Source organism: Xyrauchen texanus, chromosome 37 (genome assembly GCF_025860055.1).
Source record: "Xyrauchen texanus isolate HMW12.3.18 chromosome 37, RBS_HiC_50CHRs, whole genome shotgun sequence".
In the NCBI taxonomy this organism is placed as follows: Eukaryota; Metazoa; Chordata; class Actinopteri; order Cypriniformes; family Catostomidae; genus Xyrauchen; species Xyrauchen texanus.
Window position 1 is genome coordinate 3,911,273 of NC_068312.1, and position 23,833 is coordinate 3,935,105.

General features: G+C 40.7%; 1 protein-coding gene across 1 annotated transcript in view; it reads left to right on the plus strand.

The window, feature by feature from the left end:
- Positions 1–330: 330 nt before the first annotated feature.
- The window catches only part of LOC127631253 (ERC protein 2), an 80,279-nt gene continuing 56,776 nt past the window's right edge, over positions 331–23,833 (plus strand). Inside the window, exons 1-3 of the mRNA XM_052109327.1 lie at positions 331–444; positions 1,932–2,069; positions 9,369–9,536. Coding sequence (XP_051965287.1) covers positions 331–444; positions 1,932–2,069; positions 9,369–9,536 — 420 coding nt within the window. The remainder of the gene's footprint in view (positions 445–1,931; positions 2,070–9,368; positions 9,537–23,833) is intronic.

Sequence of the window (23,833 nt, forward strand, 5' to 3'; positions counted from 1 at the left end):
AGACCACATTTAATATGGAAGGAAGACATACAGCTAAAAAGAGAAAGAAAATGGAATAAATAATTAATGAACATAGACCAAGACACCGGTTGCACCTACCGACCACTCAGCAGTAACTAGTAGAGAACGAAACTTGGGCAAAGAGAAATTAAAAACAAAGAACTAAGATGTATTGGATTGTAGGCTAGCTATTAAAACAACAGAAGCATCCATTGATTCCACTTTCAGCAGTGTTTGAGTAAAAAAAGTGAGCGCAAGAGGAAGTTTTCTTTAGGACTCAGGAAATTGTAACAAAAAAAGCAATAGAAAGACTGTGCTGGTGTTTGAGGAATGTCGAGTCGACATGCGTGTTTCTATCACGTTCCTCCTCAGGAGCTGCACCTGAGGAACCAGATAACAGATGCTACCCAGACTAAAGTATTGCACACAGTCATCAACATGAAGGTAAGACGGATGCCACAAACACTTGCAGGCTTACATTAAATCACATTTAACACATATAAACAGAAGTAAAAACAAGGTCTAGATTTTGAAAATTCAGTTGGCAGGTTTAAAATAATAGTAGTTATCATAGCTGTTGTGATGCAGTAGAAAATATGCTGGAGTTGGATAGATGGATATACCTGGAGTTCTCTTGCCTTTAGTGGTCCCATTCAATGGTAGTCTCTCATTTGCTGCCTTCTTTATTTTGTAGGCTCCAGAAACATTTGTATTTTTTGAGCTCTAAATGGCATGCCACTGATTACTCTATATTAGAACTTCTTGCAGCAGAGAACAGTTAGAACCCTTTAAAATGAGGTCTTTAATGAAACATCAACTGCAATAAAATACTTGGGAAAAATAAATAGCTCTAAAGCTTCCTGTGTTGTGGATCAGTATATGGTGAACACAAATTCAGGCACTGGCAAGTCTATTGATCCACTGTACATTGGCAGACTTATGACTCAAATGCCTGCGACACAATTACTAGGTTGTGTGCATTGAAACACATTAATCAATAACATTGCTGTATAAATGACACTGTTGTGCATTTGCATAGCAGATATTAAAAATTGCATATTACAAATAACATCTCTTTTAGAGCAAAAATAAGGCTTTGAAGGAATAATTTTACACATGCACTTGACTTCTAACAACTTGAAAGATTTCAGAAGATATGGCAATGTTTCCAGTAAAGAAACATCGATCAATGGTGCTCCCTGATTTTTACAATCCATTCAGGGAATTTTATGGGAGCAAACATTTCAGTGCAATTAAATGATTATGAAATTGGACTCCCACAGCAGACTCCCTGGTCAGTGCCCTGACTTCTGAACTTAGGAACTGATTGAGACACACCCATACATAGTGTATATTTGGTTGATGTATTTTATATATATCATTTATTTTATTAAAGTCTGCTGGTGTATGTGTCATTTGTTTCTGAGCACAACACCAGCTTTCTGTTATGAGCCTGATGTGATATGGAAGGTATAGTAGACATTTTTGTATGTAGAGACTAATCTCTCATGTCACCATTTATGAACCCAATGGCTTATTATTGTTATAATATTCTTGGAATAACAGATATGGACTGTCATATGGAAGACTTCATTTACTATTGATGTGTCATGGTAGGTCAGGCAGGGTCTTCAAGTTTTATTTGTTTAGGCTCAGGGCAACCAGAAGGTTGCGAATTTCATCCCCACAAGACCTTGAGCAAAACACTTAACCTAAAGGTATCATCTAATTCCATGGCAACATCACCTGCTCTGCAAATATTAAATTCTATTCAATTAAGTATTTCTTTACTCTGGTTTTAATGCAGATAGTGACATTTTCAGAACACAATTGATTAATGCAGGTCTGCACTTTTCACTTCACATTTCTGTACACCCTGTGCATTTCTGTTTGACCTTCTATTTCAATAACTTCATGCATGTCATATGCAGGACACTAAGTTCGTCTCTCTGGAGCGTAATATTAGAGATTTGGAGGATGAGATTCAGACTCTAAAGACTAATGGGCTTTTACAAACTGACGGCCATGGAGAAGAGTTCAAGAACCACTCAAAGTTCATGAAGAACAAGGTGAATATGCCCTCTTTATTAGCTGTACAGAAGAACTGATAGATGGATGGATGGATGGATGGATGGACAGAAAGAAACTTTATTAATTAAATTGCATGATTGTGAAGTAAATATACATAGTTAAAATGAAAACTGTCATTTACTCTCCCTCAAATTGTTCTAAACACATGTTCTGTTATTTTTCCCATGGAATACAAAATTAGATTTTTTTTTTAATGAATCTTCACGCAGCTCTTTTCTACGTAATGACAGTTCATAGTGACCACATCTGTCAAGCTCCAAAAAGTACAATAAAAGCACAATCTGAAGTTATAACTTTGTGTAAGGAAAACTTTGTGTTCACTCAAAATCTTCCACTCTGCCAAAGCTATCAAATTCATAATTCAGTTCTTCATTCAAAAATGGTGTTGAAGCCAAAAATGGCATTGGTTCTTGTGTGTGTCATTGTCACAGTCATGTGTGTTTTGTATTACTATCATTTAATTTCAAGTTTAGTTTGCTTCCTTTTTCTTCTACTAGTGTTTTATAGTGGTTGGCAAACCAACATAAGAGGTGTGTTTCTGCCACCAACTGAACTGGAGTGTGAAGTGCAATATGCAGAGTCAAAAGCTATCTTTTCCCCACACCTGCCAAAGGCCAATGACTTGAGAAAATGTACCTACCATAAATATTTTTTTACCAGCCATGAAACTTTACTTGCATTATTTCATTAAATAACAGGCAGTTAATATTAGTACTTCTACTGAACATATTTACTATGTTTTTAACTGGTTCTGGCTTTACTTTCAAGAGAAAACAAGGAATGGCAACAAAGGTAAAGATATGGCCTGTGCAACACAATTTTTGTGGCACAGAGGCCTCATTTATAAAGACGTTCATTACTTGATCTTAAATGTGAACGTAAGACAATTTTCAAAATCTTCCTGTGAACAATTAATAAAACGTCTGAATGCACAAAAAAATGTCCTAAATGCATCCCTCTTTATAAATTGTAATTCAACTTAAAAACATGCAAATGTGAATGAGCACATGGGCTCCACCTACAGAATACCAACTAATATCCTAAAATGGTGAGACAGAATACAATAAAAATGCATGCAGAAGTTATTCATTCATTCTTAGGGAATTTTCTTGTCAGTTCACCAAGGTTTTTTTAAAAGTGAGTGCAGCTACCTGTTTCTGCCCATATAATGCAGTATATTCAACAACTCATCAGTAACTCATGTTCATTATATATAACACTAATAAATACATTCATTGACTGTGTTTACTGTAAATCCACACCATTCTTCAACCAATGTCCATGTTCTTGCCAAACCATTATTTCAAAAAGAGGTTTAAATGCTCATCTACATATAATGAAATATGCATAGTCTAGCTGCATTACAATTGTGTTCTGTATAAACTACATGAACATTAATCTTCCTCTGTTCTCTTCTGTTCGCACTTGCCATTAATAATGCTGCATTTTAGTCAAATCATTTGTTTTTATTCATGTCCTCATCAACAGCAGATGAGGCTGAAGGATTCATTGAAAAAAAAAATAGACTGTTGTGGTGTGTGACGAGGTGTGACGCCCGCCCCACAATCGCTCTAATCAGCAGAGGAGAGGGATAAATGCAGCGGGGCGCAGCAGTTCGGGAGAGAGAGAGAGCCACATGCTGCATTATGTGCATTTATTTTTTACCTTTATATTTTAATTTCTCATTAAATATTATTTTGACTGTTCAGCCAGTTCCCGCCTCCTCCTTTCCCAACCTTACTTTGTTATACTGTGCTTTTTAAATCTGTAAACTGATCTAACTAGGTTTAACTATCTGTAACACAGTTTATAATGGGCAAGGAGGAGGTGGGAACTGGACACTGGGGGGTTTATATCTTGGCGGGAACCCCCGGCAAGATATAAACCCCCCACCTTTCCGAGACCTCTTGTCTGCTGGCAGGCTTTCCCTGCCTTTCGAGACTTCGGAGGGAGACAAGGGGAGGGAAATGAGGAGAGGGAAAGGGCAAGTTGGAGCAACAGTGAGAGAGAGAAAAAAATAGCTCGACACGCCTTCGCCTGTTCCCCGACCACTCCTTCACCCTCTGGCAGATGACAGCCACTCCTCCACGGGTGGCTCCACCACTTCAGGCTGCTGGCAGCGAGCCCCTCCTCCCCTCACGGATAGCGGCTCGCAGCAGCTTCTCCTTTGGGCGGATTTGGCCGGTTTGCAGGAGTTGAAAAGAGAGCCATCAAGTGCTTCTCATCATCTGCTGAACCTACACCAGTCACAGAAGATCACGTGATGTTTGTTTTATTTATTGCAGACAAAGTGGAATTCAGATTGAATTTGAGATAAAATAACCAGAAACATTTTTCATTTGAAAAGTTTATGTGCTGCTTAATACAGTGCCTGTTGTTTGTATGAGAAAAAGTCCAATAAAAGCGAGTATTATTTTAATATGAATAAATTCATTTTTTTATGAATAAACATGATATGACTATGACAAACATAATATAGTGTGATATATATATATATATATATATATATATATATAGCGTGATATAAACATGATGTACTGTTATAAAAACAGTACATCAAAACAGTACAACTCATGAGTTGTGAGAGTTTTCACTTAACTGGAGGTGTCAGAATAAACACCATGGTAATGGCATACTACCATGCTACTCTTAATGACATAGCAGATGTAGTAAAAGTTGTATGTAAAGTATGCAATTGCGAACACAGCCCATGAAACGCATGGGCTGCGTTGTCATGCTAGGCTCGTTCGAGATGATATCAGACGATATCTGCGCAGCACGATCACCGTGAGGTGATCGCATTAGTAATGTGTCTGAGTGTGGTCCAACTTGCTCTGATGTCATGTTGACATATGCCAAAAATATTCTCACGATGGCGAGATGGCCATGCCAGGCGGCGCATTCAAGTGCAGTTGCTCTTTTTTTCCCTACTGTGCTGAGTCATGGCACGATTGGAAATGACTTGCTGACAACACAGCTTAATGCTGATTGGCTTAAACAACCGTGATCCTTTGTTCTTTTTTAAATGTTTTATCTTTTTATGTTTTTATGCTTTTTACATTTTATCTATTCCCAACACTCTGACAGTGCAGTCACTGTAAGGGAAATGTGATTAGCATATTTCTGAAATATCTAAAATACATGTCTTTATTAAATAACAAATGGATGAAAATACAAGTGGTAGAAATTAAATAACATTTACATTGAGTGTCTTTATCATCATATTTATTTTCATTTTAAAGAAACAGAATTTTAACGATATACACTTTATCAGCAACAGTGCATAACAGCAGGTGGCGGTAATGCACTGTTAAGTTGCGATCCACCATTAAAACAGAAGACGAAGAAGCAACAGCGTATGAACGTGAATCCTCAATATCTGCCTTTGATCTCAAAGGTGTCTGATCCACTACGAGAACTGAGAACTGTCTGACTTTACGGCTCTAAGGCTTGTTTGAGATGCCAAATGCATCGCCAAATAGAAGACAAGAGTAGACGGCAGCAGTCAGGGGAGGAGTGAAATACATGCTATCAACAGTGTTGCCAGATACAGCTGATGGTTTCCAGCCCAAAAATGGTCCAAAAACTGCCAAAACCTACACAAAACTGTCCAAAATATTTTTATCAAAATTTTGTTCAGTATTTTAACTTCCACGATTACTGTACCATAATATAGCTACAAACACCAGCACCAGGTCAACCACCACAGCAAAAACCCTGATAGCGTAAGGCTCCTTTCACATGATAAGCCTTATTTATTTGTAGTTGTAATCAGCTCTACTGTAAAGTAGAGAGAATAGCTCTTTTCTGTTGTTTATTGGCATACATTACCGCTATCTTCTGGACTGGAGTGTTGCCCTCCATATACAGCCGTGGCCAAAAGTATTGGCAGTGACATGCATTTTGTGTTTCACTAAGTCTTCTGCTTCAGTTCTAATCAATGAAAGCTTCATTGGCCAAAAAAACAAAAACCCAAATTTTACTATTTTTTGGCTCTGGCACAAAATGACCAGCTAACATCATTTCACTAATCATATCAGCGGCACTTTGGAAAGTGTGAACGAGTACTAGTCAGGTGAAATCACTCTATCATTCTGATTGGATTACAAGAGCAGACTGATTGTTATAAAATGAAGGAAGATGTGCTTCCTATTATTGTGTTCTTGTTCGCAATGGTTACCTTTAAAGAAAAACATGCAGCCATCATCGATTTGCATCAAAATGGCCTCACATGCAAGGAAATTGCTGCAAAGAATATTGCACCTGAAAGAACCATTTACCAGATCATCAAGAACTTCAAGGAGAGAGGTTCAACTGCAGTGAAGAAGTCTTCAGGACATCCCAGAGTGTCCAACAGGCACCAGCACTGTCTCCTACTGAGGAGTCAGCTACGAAATCGTGTCACCACCAGTGCAAAGTGTGCTCAATATTGGTAGCAGGTTGGTGTGAGTGCAAAACGTTGGGACAATGGCCTGGTGTTAAAAAGGGCAGCAAAGAAGCCACTTCTCTCCAAGGAAAACATCAAGGACTGACTGAAATTCTGCAGGAAGTACAAGGATTGGACAGCAGAAGACTGGTGGAAAGTTATTTTCTCTGATGAAGCCCCTTCCAACTGTTTGGGACATCTGTAAAATCAATAGTCCGGAGATGAAAAGGTGGACGCTACCACGAGCCCTGTGTCGTGACAACAGTGAAGCATCCTGAGACCATCCATGTGTGGGGTTACTTTTCATCCAAGAGAGTGGGCTCTCTCACAAATCTGCCCAAAAACAATGCCATGAATAAAAAATGGTATCAAAATGTCCTGCAAGAGCAACTTCTCACAAACTTCTTGCAATTTGGTGATGATCCATGCATTTTCCAGCATGATGGAGCACCATGTCACAAGGCAAGTGTGATAATAAAGTGGCTCGGAGATCATTACATTGAAATTTTGGATCCATTGCCAGGCAAGCCCCTGGATATTAATCCCATGTGAAAAAATTATCTTCAAATACAGAAGCAGCAAACTTTGTAAAACACAAAATTTATGTCACTGCCAATACTTTTGGCCACGGCTGTATTTGATGTGCTTCACTCTACTCCTCAGAAAGGGGCAACTCAGACAGAGAGCTGAAAAAACAACTACAAACTACAACTACCACTTGTCTTGTGAAAGCATGCAGCGATCCATCTGTTATACCATATTTGCTATATCCAGCGCATTAGCTTGTAGAAAGCCGATGATTGCATCCACAATCCCACTAGCATCAGCATCCAAAAGTTTGATCAGTCCCAGGTAAGTTCTCACAAAACGATTGTGTTTCTTTGAACGATATTTTACGCATATGCAAAATAACCTTTTTTATGGTAATGTCGGTTGTTTCATCTAAGTATAGGTAGTAAGGTGAGTAACCAATGTTCTGTTGAAGTAATTCTCTAAAATACGGTGCTAGAACCGACTTAATGACAGCGGTACATTTGGTTCTGTACATCTGGAATGCTCCAGTCTTATCCTTCAGTATGTCTGATAAGTCGTCAACAGCATTAACTGATGAGTGACAAGCAACGTATGTTGCTATCCGGAGTTCACGGCACTTCTGGTCATCACAAATATCTGCGTTACTTATGTTAGCTTTACTCAAGTGTATGTCTGTGTAGCAGAATTTGAAGTGAGCTTTGCTATCATCTGCTTTAGATGGAATTAACCATGGCTTCTAGTCAGAATCACTCTCCCACTCCTGTCTGTAAGTTTGTTTTATGTTTTACCTATATTATAGGTCCTCTTCTTTCCGCTGGTAGCTGCTGCTATCGCTCTTGCATGGCTAAAAGCGTGAGAGGGTGTGTCGACACCAACTGACTCTGCAGTGGGGTGGGGTGTTTAGTAACATCGTGATGACTGATTGGATGGAGTACATGCACTCTTTGATTTTGGTAACCAAAATCCCACCTGCCCAATGGCTGTCAAGTCAGACAGTTCTCAAATCTCATTCAAAGGCAGACACCTGCATCAGCCGGCTGCTCTCGATTCAATCTCGCGGTACTTTGTTGGCATACATCACGATGACATGGCAGTGGAGCCGGTTCAAGTCAGACAAAATTTTTAACCGACATGCACTGCTTTCACTCCGGTGCTGATCAGTCTGCACAGTGCTGCATGAAGTCGAACACACCTCTTGTCTTGTCATGTGACAATTTAAGCCCTCATGTTTGCCTTTTTCAGTTGTCAAAATGTCTAAGAAAGCTTTAATGCGTACAAAAATAGATATTAATTCACCATGTAAATCTGAATTTAAAGGGATAATTAAAAAGGAGGTTAAGGGGATGTGGCAAGAGAAGTGGGCCAGGGAGGGAAAGGTAATACATCTGTACAGTATTCAAAGGGACGTAGGTCATGAGTGAACCAATTTATGGCAATAGAAGGGGTGATACAGTTATATCACATCTTTGTTTTGGACACACTGCATGGAATCAGTCACTATCTTATTGGTAAATGTGACTCTGGATTTTATAGCAAATGTGGATTACCTGAGACTGTGGAGCAAAGCTTTGCTAGAGTATTTAAAGGCAACATTCTTCACATTCCATCCCAGTAGGTGGCGGACATGCATCAAAGTTAGTTTGCCAACCACCATGAAAATGTATCAGTTGTCTATAATTGTTTTTGTAACATTGTTCTCTTTGTCTGTTAATTTCTTTACTTATAGCCTAGTCCAGTCTTTTGTTTATTTCTCATATCTGTTTTGGTTCTTATATTGTTTAGACTACAATAAATACTGCACTTGGCTTCACATCATCATGTCGTCTTCATCTCCTGCCTGTCCTGTCTGCCTACATAGTTACTGTCATAACTACATGTGACCGACCATTTTAAATATATGAAATGGAGAAATAAATAGGGGAAGATTTTAATTGTCACATGAACTGCTTTTATTATACTTTTAATGTTTATATTTTCTGTCCATTTTGGAGCTTGAAAAGCCACCATAGTCACCAGAACTGCCATACTATGGAAAATATTTAAGATTTTTCAAAAATGTTTCTATGTTCCATGGACAATATAACAGCATATATACAGGTTTGGAACAACATGCCCTGTGTTTTGACTCTTATGGACAACCGGCTTTAGTGTCATGACAATAGCAAAATGGCTGTGATTAGCAAATTAGTAGTTTTTAAGCTGTCTGTCTTGAGTTTGAAATGTTTTCCTGGTTTTGTATTTTATCAATACAATAATTATTAGTACATTCATGTCTCACACTCCCCCTCATCTCTGTGTATATATCTCACTGTTTCAGATTGATGTACTTAAACAGGAAGTAGTAAAGAAAGAGTCTGAATCAATGGCACTGCAGGCCAAACTTGACACACTGACCAATCAGAATTCAGACTGCAAGCAGCACATCAACATCCTGAAGGAATCACTCACAGCTAAAGAACACAGAGCCAATATACTTCAGACTGAGGTCAGTTTTAAGTGTTTTTATTTGCATTACAATTATGCCATTTTGTTGGGGCAGTGTTTGTCTCAGCCTCAGAGAGTACACCCATGGACTGTCCACAGTCCAATGCATATTGCATTAAAAACTGTGAAATGCTTATTCGATCTACTAAGTGCCAGTCTGACTGGCTGGTACGATTGAACTTCTGCAAGTAAAAGCACACAGGAGTTTGCATTAGTCTGCTTGAAACAGACTTGTGTTTACAAGGTTTCGGGGGATTCAGCATGTGCTTTTAAGGATGAAATGATCACTGGATGGTTTACCAGGTTAATGATAACCAGAGTTTTGATTTAAACATGTATCAAGTACAGCAAATATCCACAAGCATAGCTGAATATTCTGCTTTTGTGCATATATGTACTGTAAAATAGTCTGTACTGAGGTATTGTGTGTTGCACGGTACTTAGACTCTCTACATCATTTTCCTGTTTGTCTTTGTGTTTTCTGTGCAATTGCTTGCAAAGACTGCTGTGCCTTTATTTAACTCCCCCACCCTGTTCTTTTATTATGGTATGATATACAGGTATGCCAGAAAACCCCACCCCCTAAATGGCATATTATGACAAAACCAACAGTGATACATCGCTTTACGTGTCAGATAGAAGGTTCTGGTGGTACTTGGCCAAGTTAAAGGGTAACTAAACCCTAAGCCAACTTTTTTTAGTAAATGATCTGTAAGCATGGGGCTTTATTAGTACTGGTCATTGATTCAAGTAATTTTTTTGACATTTGTGTATAAAGTGTTTTAATTCTACAATATATGGTGTAAAAACGTCTGAGTGCTGCCCTCTTCAGGTTGAACGGTTGCTACTGCAGTTGAATTTTCCTATTGGCTGTTGCGGTACTTCGTGACGTAAGCAGTGACAGCTGACGTAAGTAGGTTCCAGCTCACCACGCCAGATTCATGTACATGTCGTCTTGCGACCGTGTGAGGAATAATAATAACATAGAGTCTGACAGCAGTTGTCAATTAATCCGTCACTACGAGTCTCAGGTGCCCCCCCCGCTCAGCCCCACACTCGGTTCGTTCCCTCTATCCCCGCCGGGGTCTGCCCACTTTTCCAGCATTTTCAAATATTTCTAGTGGGTGGAGTCAGACTCTGAGCAGGTGTTTAGTTACCCTTTAAGGTGCTTCTGCATTGCTACATTTAGATTTGTATGGGTATATTGCAAGTTATTGAAAACTCACAATGCAGGATGTACATGTCATAGCATAAAGTTGTTTGTATGTACAGCATATAAAGTCAAGTTAACAAAATACACTGCTCAGCTACAAGATGTTTACTAGGCCATACAAATTAGGTTCAAAATAACACATGATGAATGCAATAATGAATTACTATACTCTTCCACAAACATACATTTATGATTTAAAAGTTATATAAAATAATGTTAAACATGACATTAGTTTATCTTGATATCGATATTAAAGTGGTTGTTGAAGTCTGCCAAAATGCATAAATGTAAATGTAAAGTGGTTGTTGAAGTACTAAACCTCGAAGCAGCAAAACTTTGTAGTTGCCTAATACTGTGCTTCAGTCCAAGTGTGAAGTAACCTGATCTTCCTTTCTCACATGTCTAATCAGACACCCCCTTACATTTTTAATAACCTGAAATGCTGTAACCCTTATACCCTGGCTATCAGTGTATACAGAGCTCAAGTATGCATTATAACATCTACAAAGACAGCATCCATGCTTTTAATATGGAACTAGGCAAAGCTAGACAGACTTTCTTCTCGAATATTATAAACAGCAACTTAAACAACACACGCACTCTTTTTGTGACTGTAGAGAGACTGACAAACCCCCCAAGCCAGATTCCCAGTGAAATACTCTCAGACAGCAAGTGCAGTGAGTTTGCTTCTTTCTTCTCCGAAAAAATCAATAATATCAGAAAGGTGATCAGCACATCCTTGAGTTGTGCTGGGGTCAGACAAATCAAACCACGACCTGAGAAAGTAGTTACTATGTCTGATTTCAAAGACATTGATGGCAAAAGTTTGGGAGAAACCGTACAGCACCTTAAAACATCAACCTGCGCCCTTGATGCACTTCCCACATCTTTTTTCAAAAGTGTGTTCAACTGTTTAGAAGCAGATCTCCTAGAAATGATAAACTCCTCAATTCTCTCTGGGAGTATTCCAAACTCTCTGAAAACTGCAGTTGTCAAGCCCCTCTTGAAAAAGAGCAATCTGGATAAGACCATATTAAGCAATTATAGACAGATCTCAAATCTTCCTTTCATAAGCAAGATCATTGAAAAAGTTGTCTTCAATCAGCTGAACAAATTCTTGAACTCGAATGGATACTTTGACAATTTTCAATCTGGTTTCCAATCGCATCACAACACAGAGACAGCACTCATAAAGATAATAAACGATATTCGCTTAAATACTGATACAGGCAAATTATCAGTACTGGTACTACTCAACCTCAGTGCTGCATTTGACACTGTCGATCACAACATATTCCTTGACAGGCTGGAAAACTGGGTGGGGCTTTCTGGGATGGTCCTAAAATGGTTCAGGTCATACTTAGAAGGGAGAGGTTATTATGTGAGTATAGGAGACGTCTGAGTGGACGTCCATAACATGTGGAGTCCCTCAAGGCTCAATTCTTGCACCACTCCTGTTCAACCTGTATATGCTCCCAATGAGCCAAATAATGAGAAATAACCAAATTGCTTACCACAGCTATGCAGACGACACACAGATCTACGTAGCCCTATCACCTAACGATTACAGCCCCATTGACTCCCTGTGCCAAATCATTGATGGATTGTTGGAAACAGTTGGATGTGCCAAAACTTTCTTCAGTTAAACAAAGACAAAACTGAAGTCATTGCGTTTGGAAACAAAGATGAAGTTCTCAAGGTGAATGCATACCTTGACGCTAGGGGTCAAACAACTAAAAATCAAGTCAGGAATCTTGCTGTGTCTCTAGAGTCAGACCTTAGTTTCAGTAGTCATGTCAAAGCAATAACTAAATCAGCATACTATCATCTGAAAAATATTGTAAGAATTAGATGCTTTGTTTCCAGTCAAGACCTAGAGAAACTTGTGCATGCTTTCATCACCAGCAGTGTGGATTATTGTAATGGACTCCTCACTGGCCTTCCCAAAAAGACCATAAGACAGTTGCAGCTCATACAGAACGCTGCTGCCAGGATTCTGAGCAGAACCAGAAAATATGAACATATCACACCAGTCCTCAGGTCTTTACACTGGCTCCCAGTTACACTTAGGATTGATTTTAAAGTATTATTACTGGTATATAAATCACTCAATGGGCTAGGACCTCAATATATTGCAGATATGCTCACTGAATATAAACCCAACAGATCACTCAGATCATTAGGATCACATCAGCTAGAAATACCAAGGGTTCACTCTAAGCAAGGAGAGTCTGCTTTTAGCTATTATGCCAGCCGCAGCTGGAACCAGCTTCCAGAAGAGATCAGATGTGCTCCAACAGTAGTCACATTCAAATCCAGACTCAAAACACATCTGTTTAGCTGTGCATTTACTGAATGAGCACTGTGCCACTGTGTGTCCGACTGTTTGTACTGTATTTTATTTTATTTTATATTCTAAACTGTTTCAATTATTCTTATTTTAATCTCTTCTATGTAAAGCACTTTGGGTTGCCATTGTGTATGAAATGTGCTATATAAATAAACTTGCCTTGCCTAAGTATATGCATCTTGAACATGTCTTTTCTGATAATAAAAATAAACTTAAACATAATAAATTATATAATCAAAAATAGTAATTGACTGCACTATTTCTCCAGGGGTGGGGTTTTTTGGGGCCATATAGCCTTGTCAGTCATAGGCCACATACGTTAGACATAGGCCAGTTAATTTGGGTGTAGAATACGGTTTTCACTCCAGTAAATATAAATATGTATTCCGTCATTAGGATCCTGAACCCCCCTTCCAAGGGGAGTCCCCCCACTTTGACTGCCCCACCCTTAACTAGCCAAATCCCAGCACTGTGATGACCCATACGCAGAAAAGGAGGAAGAACAGCCCTCTCTCATTCCTTGCTACAGCTCCGCTGGAGGTGGCTGAGTGTGCTGCAGCTTCCCTAGAGCCTTCAGCTTCACTTTGCCCTTGTCTTGCCTCGTCTAGTCCTGCTGCGGCACAGCTACAGCACTCTCCCCAGTGGCCGCTGCTAAACCTGTCCTCTCCCCAGCTTCCGCCGCTGACCATGTCCCTTCCCCAGTGGCCGCAGACAATCCATCTCCCAAGTGGCCCCCGAGCCTTCATATTTCCCAGCAGCCCCTAACACTCATCCATTCCCCCAGTGCCCACCGAGTCAGCCCTTGTTCCTACGCCTGTTACTTTGTTTGTTCCCCTTGGTCCTGTCTGTTCCCCTAGTGAGCCTACTTGTACAGGTGCTGTGCAAGGTCAGGGAGGATGAGGAACAAGTCACTCTAGTGGCCTCTTACTGGCCCGCCTGGACTTGGTTCTCGGATCTTACGCTTCTAGCGACAGCACCACCCTGGCAAATCCCCCTGAGGAAAGACCTTTTTTCCTCAGGAGGATTTCCCCAGATATCTGGAACCTCCATGTCTGGCCCCTGAATGAGATGCAGAAAATCAACAAAGCCAGAGCTCCCTCTACCAGGCAGCTTTACACCCTAAAGTGGCATCTGTTTGCAAATTGGTGTTCTTCCAAATCTGAAGACCCACAGAGGTGCGCAGTCAGGTCAGTGCTCTTGTAGGGTGCACTGGTTTGTAAGATTAGTTTATAAATATATGATTTATCTTTATAAGAAAAGTCACAGTTTCTAAACTAAATCTGCCCAGATATCAAGCCTTACTTGGGGAAAATCCTGTGTGATTTCCGCAGGGTTATTCGTGTTGAATCCTGTTGCGTTGAGCGGTCAGGAGAAAACTATCTGGATTCGGTCCTTTGTCTTACACTCGTCAGCGAGAAGACACGTCTCTGCGTTGTTTCTCGGGTCCAGTGATCGAGAGAAACATGGGAGGTAGTCAACGTTGATAGAAAACGATTGAGAAGGGAAGCTGGTCGCCTTTTCCGTTTTCTAAATAAATTAACTGTTGTCTCGCAGTGAAAATTAAGTGAACTGGTTCTAAATAAGTACACTACAGGACTGGAACAAAGCTATGTTAATCTTACTCTACCGTGGCCAAATGGTGAGGTTTAGAAAAACGTGGTCTCTCTTTGTCCAGAAGGAGGGAAATTCCTTTGTGTAGATCTGGGTCTCTTTAAAGCACAGCAAGGCTGTAGCTGTAGGCACCCAGGCTGGAAGCAGAGAGAGAGTGAAATCAAATCGGACCGCTAGTTTTGTCAAGAAGATGACGTCATCGGTCATAGGCTGCTTTTGACCAATGACGTTTGAGATTGAGTCCATGGGCGGGACTTCCCATTCGGCTGTGAACCATTCTGGGAAACAGAGTTCAATGTCTCTCCTTTGATCATAGAACAAAGGGCCATGTTAAATTTGACCTGCGAGTGCTGAAACGTGCCCTGCACAAACTCCCGTTCAGGATGGTGTTGCAGAACCACATTCTATCATGTGTCCAACATCGAGATTGGTTCGCGGCTGTAGACCTGAAGGATGTGTATGTCCATGTCTCGATTTTGCCTTGACACAGACTGTTTCTTCGATTTGCTTTCGAGGACTGGCCAAGATTTGTGACGTGGAGGCCCGCCTCAGGCACCGCGGTCACCCGCCACGAGCGTTTAAAGAAATCCCCCAGAATGAGAATTTCCTCTGCAGTTCAGCCTTGACCCAAGTGGTGGCGGCCTCAAGTCCCACCTCTGGCTTAAATGAATGGGTGCCTAAGACAATCATATCGATGGCAGGCGGGCACCTCTCGGGGCAGTGCTGTCCCTCATTACATTTTTCACACTGTGTTCTTGTGGATGCAATCACCCCCAAAGACCACTGTCAGAGGAGGCGTGGCTGTCCAAGGACCCACTATCTGCCCACTAACCAACTCTTTTTCCCAGATTGACCAATAAGACCAACTGACCACCCGGAATGGGGCGTGGCTGTCCACAGACCTACTATCTGCCCCCTAACCAACCGTTTTTCCAAAAGTTGACCAAAGAGACCCCCCAGACCACCCAAAGGGGTCGGGGCTATCAACATACAGTTATCAACGCTATCTGTCCCCTAACCTACTATTTTGCCCAATTAGTCCAATGAAAACCCTGGAACAACTGTAGAGGTTGGGTCTGTCCACAGACACACTATCTGACCACAAATCGACTATTTTGCCTACTTTAACCTGAAAGACCTAGGTGTATCCCTGTGTCCACCAACAGACTAACTGCCCATTTCCAATTGATTGTATAGCTGTACGTAGTCATCAACAGCCTAACTGTCCATTTCCAATTTATTGTTTAACTGTATGTGTCCAACAACAGACTAACTGCCCATTTCCAATAGATTGTATAGCCATATGTGTCCAACAACAGCCAAACTGCCCATTAACAATTTATTGTATTGCTGTTTGTGTCCACAAAATGACTAACTGCCCATTTCCAATTTAATGTATAGCTGTATGTGTCGACGCAGAGACTAACTGCCCATTTCCAATTGATTGTATAGCTGTATATGTCCACCAACAGACTAACTGTGTCAGCCAACAGACAAACTGCCCATTTCCAATTGATTGTATAGCTGTATGTGTCCACCAACATTCTAACTGCCCATTAATAATATAATCTAAAGCTATATGTGTCCACCAACAGACTAACTGCCCATTTCCAATTGATTGTATTGCTTTATGTGTCCACCAACAGACTAACTGCCCATTTCCAAATGATTGTATAGCTCTGTGTCCACCAACAGCCTAACTGCCCATTAGCTATTAGTTTTATAGCTGTATGTGTCCACACACTGCCCATTTCCAATTTAATGTATAGCTGTATGTGTCGATGCAGAGACAAACTGCCCATTTCCAATTGATTGTATAGCTGTATGTGTCCACCAACAGACTAACTGGCCATTTCCAATTGATTGTATAGCTGTATGTGTCCACCAACATTCTAACTGCCCATTAATAATATAATCTAAAGCTATATGTGTCCACCAACAGACTAACTGCCCATTTCCAAATGATTGTATTGCTTTATGTGTCCACCAACAGACTAACTGCCCATTTCCAAATTATTGTATAGCTCTATGTGTCCACCAACAGCCTAACTGCCCATTAGCTATTAGTTTTATAGCTGTATGTGTCCACACACAGACTAACTGTCCATTTCCATTTAATTGCATAGCTGTATATGTCCACCAAGATTGATTATATAGCTGTATGTGTCCACCAACAGACTAACTGCCCTTAAGCAATTTAATGTATAGCTGTATGTGTCCAACAACAGACTAACTGCCCTTTTCCAATTGATTGTATAGCTCTATGTGTCCACTTTCAGCCTAACTGCCAATTTATCATTGATTGTATAGATGTATGTGTCCACCAACAGAAAAACTGCCCATTTCCAATTGATTGTATAGCTGTAAGTGTCCACCAATAGACTAAGTGCCCATTTCCAATTGCTTGTATAGCTGAATGTGTCCACCAACAGCCTAACTGCCCATTACAAATGTATTGTATTGCTGTTTGTGTCCACCAAACGAATAACTGCCCATTTCCAATTTAATATATAGCTGTATATGTCCACGCACAGACTAACTGCCCATTTCCAATTAATTGTATAGCTGTATATGTCCACCAACAGACTAACTGTGTCAACCAACAGACAAACTGCCCATTTCCAATTGATTGTATAGCTGTATTTGTACACCAACAGACTAACTGCCAATTTCCAAATGATTGTATAGCTGTATGTGTCCACCAACAGCCTAACTGCCCATTAACTATATTTGTATTGCTGTTTGTATCCACCAACAGACTAACTGCCCATTTCCAATTGAATGTTTAGATGTATATGTCCACCAATAGACTACCTGCCCATTTCCAATTGATTGTATAGCTGAATGTGTCCACCAACAGCCTAACTGCCCATTTCCAATTGATCGTATAGCTGTATGTGTCCACCAACAGACTAACTGCCCTTTTCCAATTGATTGTATAGCTCTATATGTCCACCAATAGACTACCTGCCCATTTCCAATTGATTGTATAGCTGAATGTGTCCACCAACAGCCTAACTGCCCATTTCCAATTGATTGTATTGCTGTTTGTGTCCACCAAACGACTAACTGCCCATTTCCAATTTAATGTATAGCTGTATATGTCCACCAACAGACTAACTGCCAATTTCCAATTAATTGTATAGCGGTATATGTCCACCAACAGGCTAACTGCCCTTTTCCAATTGATCGTATAGCTGTATGTGTCCACCAACATCTTAACTGCCCATTAACTATATTTGTATTGCTGTTTGTATCCACCAACAGACTAACTGCCCATTTCCAAATGATTGCATAGATGTAGTTGTCCACCAACAGACTAACTGCCCATTTCCAATTGATTGCATAGATGTAGTTGTCCACCAACAGACTAACTGCCAATTTCCAACTGATTGTATAGCTCTATGTGTCCACTTTCAGCCTAACTGCCAATTTCTCTTTGATTGTATAGCTGTATGTGTCCACCAACAGACTAACTGCCCATTACAAATGTATTGTATTGCGGTATATGTCCACCAACAGGCTAACTGCCCTTTTCCAATTGATCGTATAGCTTTATGTGTCCACCAACAACCCATTAGCAATTTATTTTATAGCTGTATGTGTCCACCAACAGACTAACTGCCCATTTCCAATTGATTGCATAGATGTAGTTGTCCACCAACAGACTAACTGCCAATTTCCAACTGATTGTATAGCTCTATGTGTCCACTTTCAGCCTAACTGCCAATTTCTCTTTGATTGTATAGCTGTATGTGTCCACCAACAGACTAACTGCCCATTACAAATGTATTGTATTGCGGTATATGTCCACCAACAGGCTAACTGCCCTTTTCCAATTGATCGTATAGCTGTATGTGTCCACCAACATCTTAACTGCCCATTAACTATATTTGTATTGCTGTTTGTATCCACCAACAGACTAACTGCCCATTTCCAAATGATTGCATAGATGTAGTTGTCCACCAACAGACTAACTGCCCATTTCCAATTGATTGATTAGCTTTATGTGTCCACCAACAGCCTAACTGCCCATTAACTATTTTTGTATTGCTGTTTGTATCCACCAAACAACTAACTTTCCAATTCCAATTGAATGTTTAGATGTATATGTCCACCAAAAAACTAACTGCCCATTTCCAATTGATTATATAGCTGAATGTGTCCACCAACAGCCTAACTGCCCATTTCCAATTGATTGTATTGCTGTTTGTGTCCACCAAACGACTAACTGCCCATTTCCAATTTAATGTATAGCTGTATATGTCCACCAACAGACTAACTGCCAATTTCCAACTGATTGTATAGCTCTATGTGTCCACTTTCAGCCTAACTGCCAATTTCTCTTTGATTGTATAGCTGTATGTGTCCACCAACAGACTAACTGCCAATTTCCAACTGATTGTATAGCTCTATGTGTCCACTTTCAGCCTAACTGCCAATTTCTCTTTGATTGTATAGCTGTATGTGTCCATCAACTGACTAACTGCCCATTAGCAATTGATTTTATAGCTGTCTGCATCCACCAACAGCCTAACTGCCCATTACATTTACATTTACATTTATTCATTTGGCAGACGCTTTTATCCAAAGCGACTTACAAAAGAGGAAGAACATCAGCGAATCATCTTAGGGAGACAGTGGTACAAAAAGTGCCATATTACAAAGTTTCACTATTGTCAGAATAGTACACCAAACAGATTTAAGTGCAACAAGAAATGTAAATAATTATTTTTTTTTTTTTTTTTTTTTTAGTGACCGGTTAAGTGCTTTTGGAAAAGATGTGTTTTTAGCCGTTTTTTGAAGATAGAGAGTGAGTTAGCGTCCCGGATTGAGTTGGGAAGGTCATTCCACCACCGTGGTATGATGAAACTGAAAGTCCGGGAAAGTGTTTTGGTGCCTCTTTGTTTTGGTACGACGAGGCGACGTTCCTTAGCCGACGGCAGGCTACTGGTGGGAACGTAGCTCTGCATAAATGATTTTAGGTATGCTGGAGCAGACCCAGTGACTGTTTTATATGCCAGCATCAGGGCCTTGAATTGAATACGTGTATGAACCGGCAGCCAGTGGAGAGAGACAAAGAGTGGTGTAACATGTGCTCTCTTAGGCTCATTAAAGACAAGACGTGCTGCTGCATTCTGGATCATTTGCAGGGGTCTAATAGCACATGCAGGAAGGCCTGCAATGAGAGCGTTACTGTAGTCCAGTCTAGTTATGACAAGGGACTGAACGAGCAATTGTGTGGCATGTACAGAGAGGAAGGGTCTTATCTTCCTGATATTGTAGAGTGTAAATCTACATGATCTTGCAGTTTTTGAAATGTGGTCTGTGAAATTTAGCCCATCATCAATGGTTACCCCTAGATTTCTGACCGTTTTGGAAGGCGCAACTGTAGTTGGACCCAGCTGCACGGTGATGTTGTGTTCAACAGCCGGGTTGGCTGGAAAGACAAGTAGAGTTGCGTGTCATCAGCGTAGCAGTGGTAAGAGAAACCATGTGACTGAATGATGGGTCCCAGTGATGTTGTGTATATGGAGAAGAGAAGTGGCCCAAGCACTGATCCCTGAGGTACCCCAGTAAGTAACTGGTGTGGCTTGGATACTTCCCCTCTCCATGCTACCTCAAAGGACCTTTCTGAGAGATAAGAGCTGAACCAGTCAAGCACAGTTCCAGTGATACCCAGTTTAGAGAGGGTGGAAAGTAGGATCTGATGGTTGACTGTGTCAAAGGCTGCAGAAAGGTCCAGCAGAATCAGAATGGATGATCTGGTTTCAGCTTTCGCCTGTCTCAGCGACTCGATGACAGACAGCAGGGCAGTCTCAGTGGAGTGTCCACTTTTGAAGCCTGACTGATTGTCATCCAGCAGCTTGTTCTGTGAGAGATAGGCTGAGATCTGATTGAAAACTGCCCTTTCAAGTGTTTTTGCCATGAATGGGATGAGAGAGACTGGTCTGTAGTGTTCTATCTGTGTGGGGTTAAGTGCAGGTTTTTTCAGCAGTGGGGTTACTCGAGCCTGCTTAAATGTAGTGGGAAAAGTGCCTGCGAGAAGGGATGTGTTAATTATGTGTGTAAGTGCCGGTAGGATGGACGGAGAGATGGCCTGGAGAAGGTGTGATGGAATGGGGTCAAGGGAACAGGTTGTGGGGTGGTTGGAGAGGAGGAGTTTAGAGACCTCAGTGTCAGTTAAAGGAGAGAACATAGGGAAAGAAGGGTTGCATACAGGAGCCAGGTGTTTGACAGGGTGTGGTGCTGTGAATGTATTGCTGATGGCTGTAACCTTATCAGTAAAAAATGTGGCTGAATATATCTGCTGTCAGTGATGTGTCAGGTGGTGGAGGGGAGGGCAGAGAAGTGTGTTAAATTTTCTAAACAAGCTACGAGTGTCTGTGGTGCTGTTGATCTTGGTCTGGTAATATGAAGTTTTTGCAGTTTTAACGTTAATTGAAAAAGTTGCAAGCAGAAGCTGATATTTACCTAGATCAGCTGGATCTTTAGATTTCCTCCATCTCCTCTCAGCTGCCCTGAGATCAGTCCGATGTTCACGAAGGACGTCAGACAGCCAGGGGCTGGGTGGTGTAGTCCGTGCTGGTCTAGAGGAGAGAGGACAGATGTTGTCTAGACAGGTTGTTAAAGTAGAGCTAAGTGTGTCTGTGGCAGTGTTTACATCAAGCATGGAAAATACATTTATTGTGGGAAGAGAGCCAGAGACATCAGTGGAAAGGCGAGAGGGTGAGAGGGAACGGAGGTTACGGCGAAAGGAAACCAAAGGTGGGGTCGGTTTTACAATGGATGGGAGAATCATGTTGAATTGAACAAAGCAGTGATCAGAGACATGTAAAGGTGTAACAAGAATATTAGAGGTGGTACAATTACGTGTAAAGATGAGGTCCAGCTGGTTGCCCGACCTGTGAGTTGCTGTGGTGTGTAGTCTTTCCAAGTCAAATGAGGCCAGAAGAGTATTCAGTTCAATGGCCTGGGGTTTGTCTTGGTGTATGTTGAAATCACCAAGAACCACAAGTGGCCTGCCATCCTCTGGCAAGGAGGACAGCAGGACATCCAATTCAGCAGGACATCCATTAGCAATTTATTGTATAGCTGTATGTGTCCAACAACAGAGTAACTGCCCATTTCCAATTGATTGTATAGCCATATGTGTGCAACAACAGCCAAACTGCCCATTAACAATTTATTGTATTGCTGTTTGTGTCCACAAAATGACTAACTGCCCATTTCCAATTGATTGTATAGCTGTATATGTCCACCAATAGACTAACTGTCTCAACCAACAGACAAACTGCCCATTTCCAATTGATTGTTTAGCTGTATGTGTCCACCAACAGACAAACTGGCCATTTCAAATTGATTGTATAGCTGTATGTGTCCACCAACATTCTAACTGCCCATTAATAATATTATCTAAAGCTATATGTGTCCACCAACAGACTAACTGCCCATTTCCAATTGATTGTATTGCTTTATGTGTCCACAAGCAGACTAACTGCCCATTTCCAAATGATTGTATAGCTCTATGTGTCCACCAACAGCCTAACTGCCCATTAGCTATTAGTTTTATAGCTGTGTGTGTCCACGCACAGACTAACTGCCAATTTCCAATTAATTGTATAGCTGTATATGTCCACCAAGATTGATTATATAGCTGTATGTGTCCACCAACAGACTAACTGCCCTTTTCCAATTGATTGTATAGCTCTATGTGTCCACTTTCAGCCTAACTGCCAATTTCTCATTGATTGTATAGATGTATGTGTCCACCAACAGACTAACTGCCAATTTCCAATTGCTTGTATAGCTGAATGTGTCCACCACAGCCTAACTGCCCATTACAAATTTATTGTATTGCTGTTTGTGTCCACCAAACGAATAACTGCCCATTTCCAATTTAATATATAGCTGTATATGTCCACGCACAGACTAACTGCCCATTTCCAATTAATTGTATAGCTGTATATGTCCACCAACAGACTAACTGTGTCAACCAACAGACAAACTGCCCATTTCCAATTGATTGTATAGCTGTATTTGTACACCAACAGACTAACTGCCAATTTCCAAATGATCGTATAGCTGTATGTGTCAAGCAACAACCTAACTGCCCATTAACTATATTTGTATTGCGGTTTGTATCCACCAACAGACTAACTGCCCATTTCCAATTGATTGCATAGATGTAGTTGTCCACCAACAGACTAACTGCCAATTTCCAAATGATTGATTAGCTTTATGTGTCCACCAACAGACTAACTGCCAATTTCCAAATGATTGATTAGCTTTATGTGTCCACCAACAGCCTAACTGCCCATTAACTATTTTTGTATTGCTGTTTGTATCCACCAACAGACTAACTGCCCTTTTCCAATTGATTATATAGCTGAATGTGTCCACCAACAGCCTAACTGCCCATTAACAATTTATTGTATTGCTGTTTGTGTCCGCCAAACAACTAACTGCCCATTTCCAATTTAATGTAAAGCTGTATGTGTCCAAAAACAGACTAACTGCCCATTTCCAATTACTTGTACAGCTGTATATATCCACCAACAGACTAACTGCCCATCCTTTATTTAGAAGACATACAAATGTCCTTTATGTCTTTTAGTTTGTCAATAGATTTAAAGCACCGTTTTTGAAGAGTGCGCATGTGTGATCGTGCTCTAGTGCGTAAGAACGAGCCTATGATTGAATCTGGAAATAAAGCAAATAACTGAGAAAAATATGAGATAGTCCTCAGATGACATGTCCGTAATTTATAGCAAAACATCTAGCATTAATTCGATCACAAACAGATTCATTAAAAGTAGTTTTTACTCCACCACATGTGTGACATCATTAACCAACGTGGTTGAACAACCAATTTGCGACAATATGGTTTCGGGAAACAGTCGTGACTAGCAAGTTGATTTCTTCAACAGTGCATCGTACTACGGTAGTGGAGCAGCAAGTTACGTCGTTGTACGGGAAACGCACCCCAGAGCCATTAAATATGAGTGTTGCAAACATAGATGGTTGCGACAGTGATCTCGCCGCCGCACGGTCACGTGATTCGTGTAGCTCTCAATAGTTCCAAACAAATTGCGTTGCCAATGATTTTAAGCGGGGCAGAGGG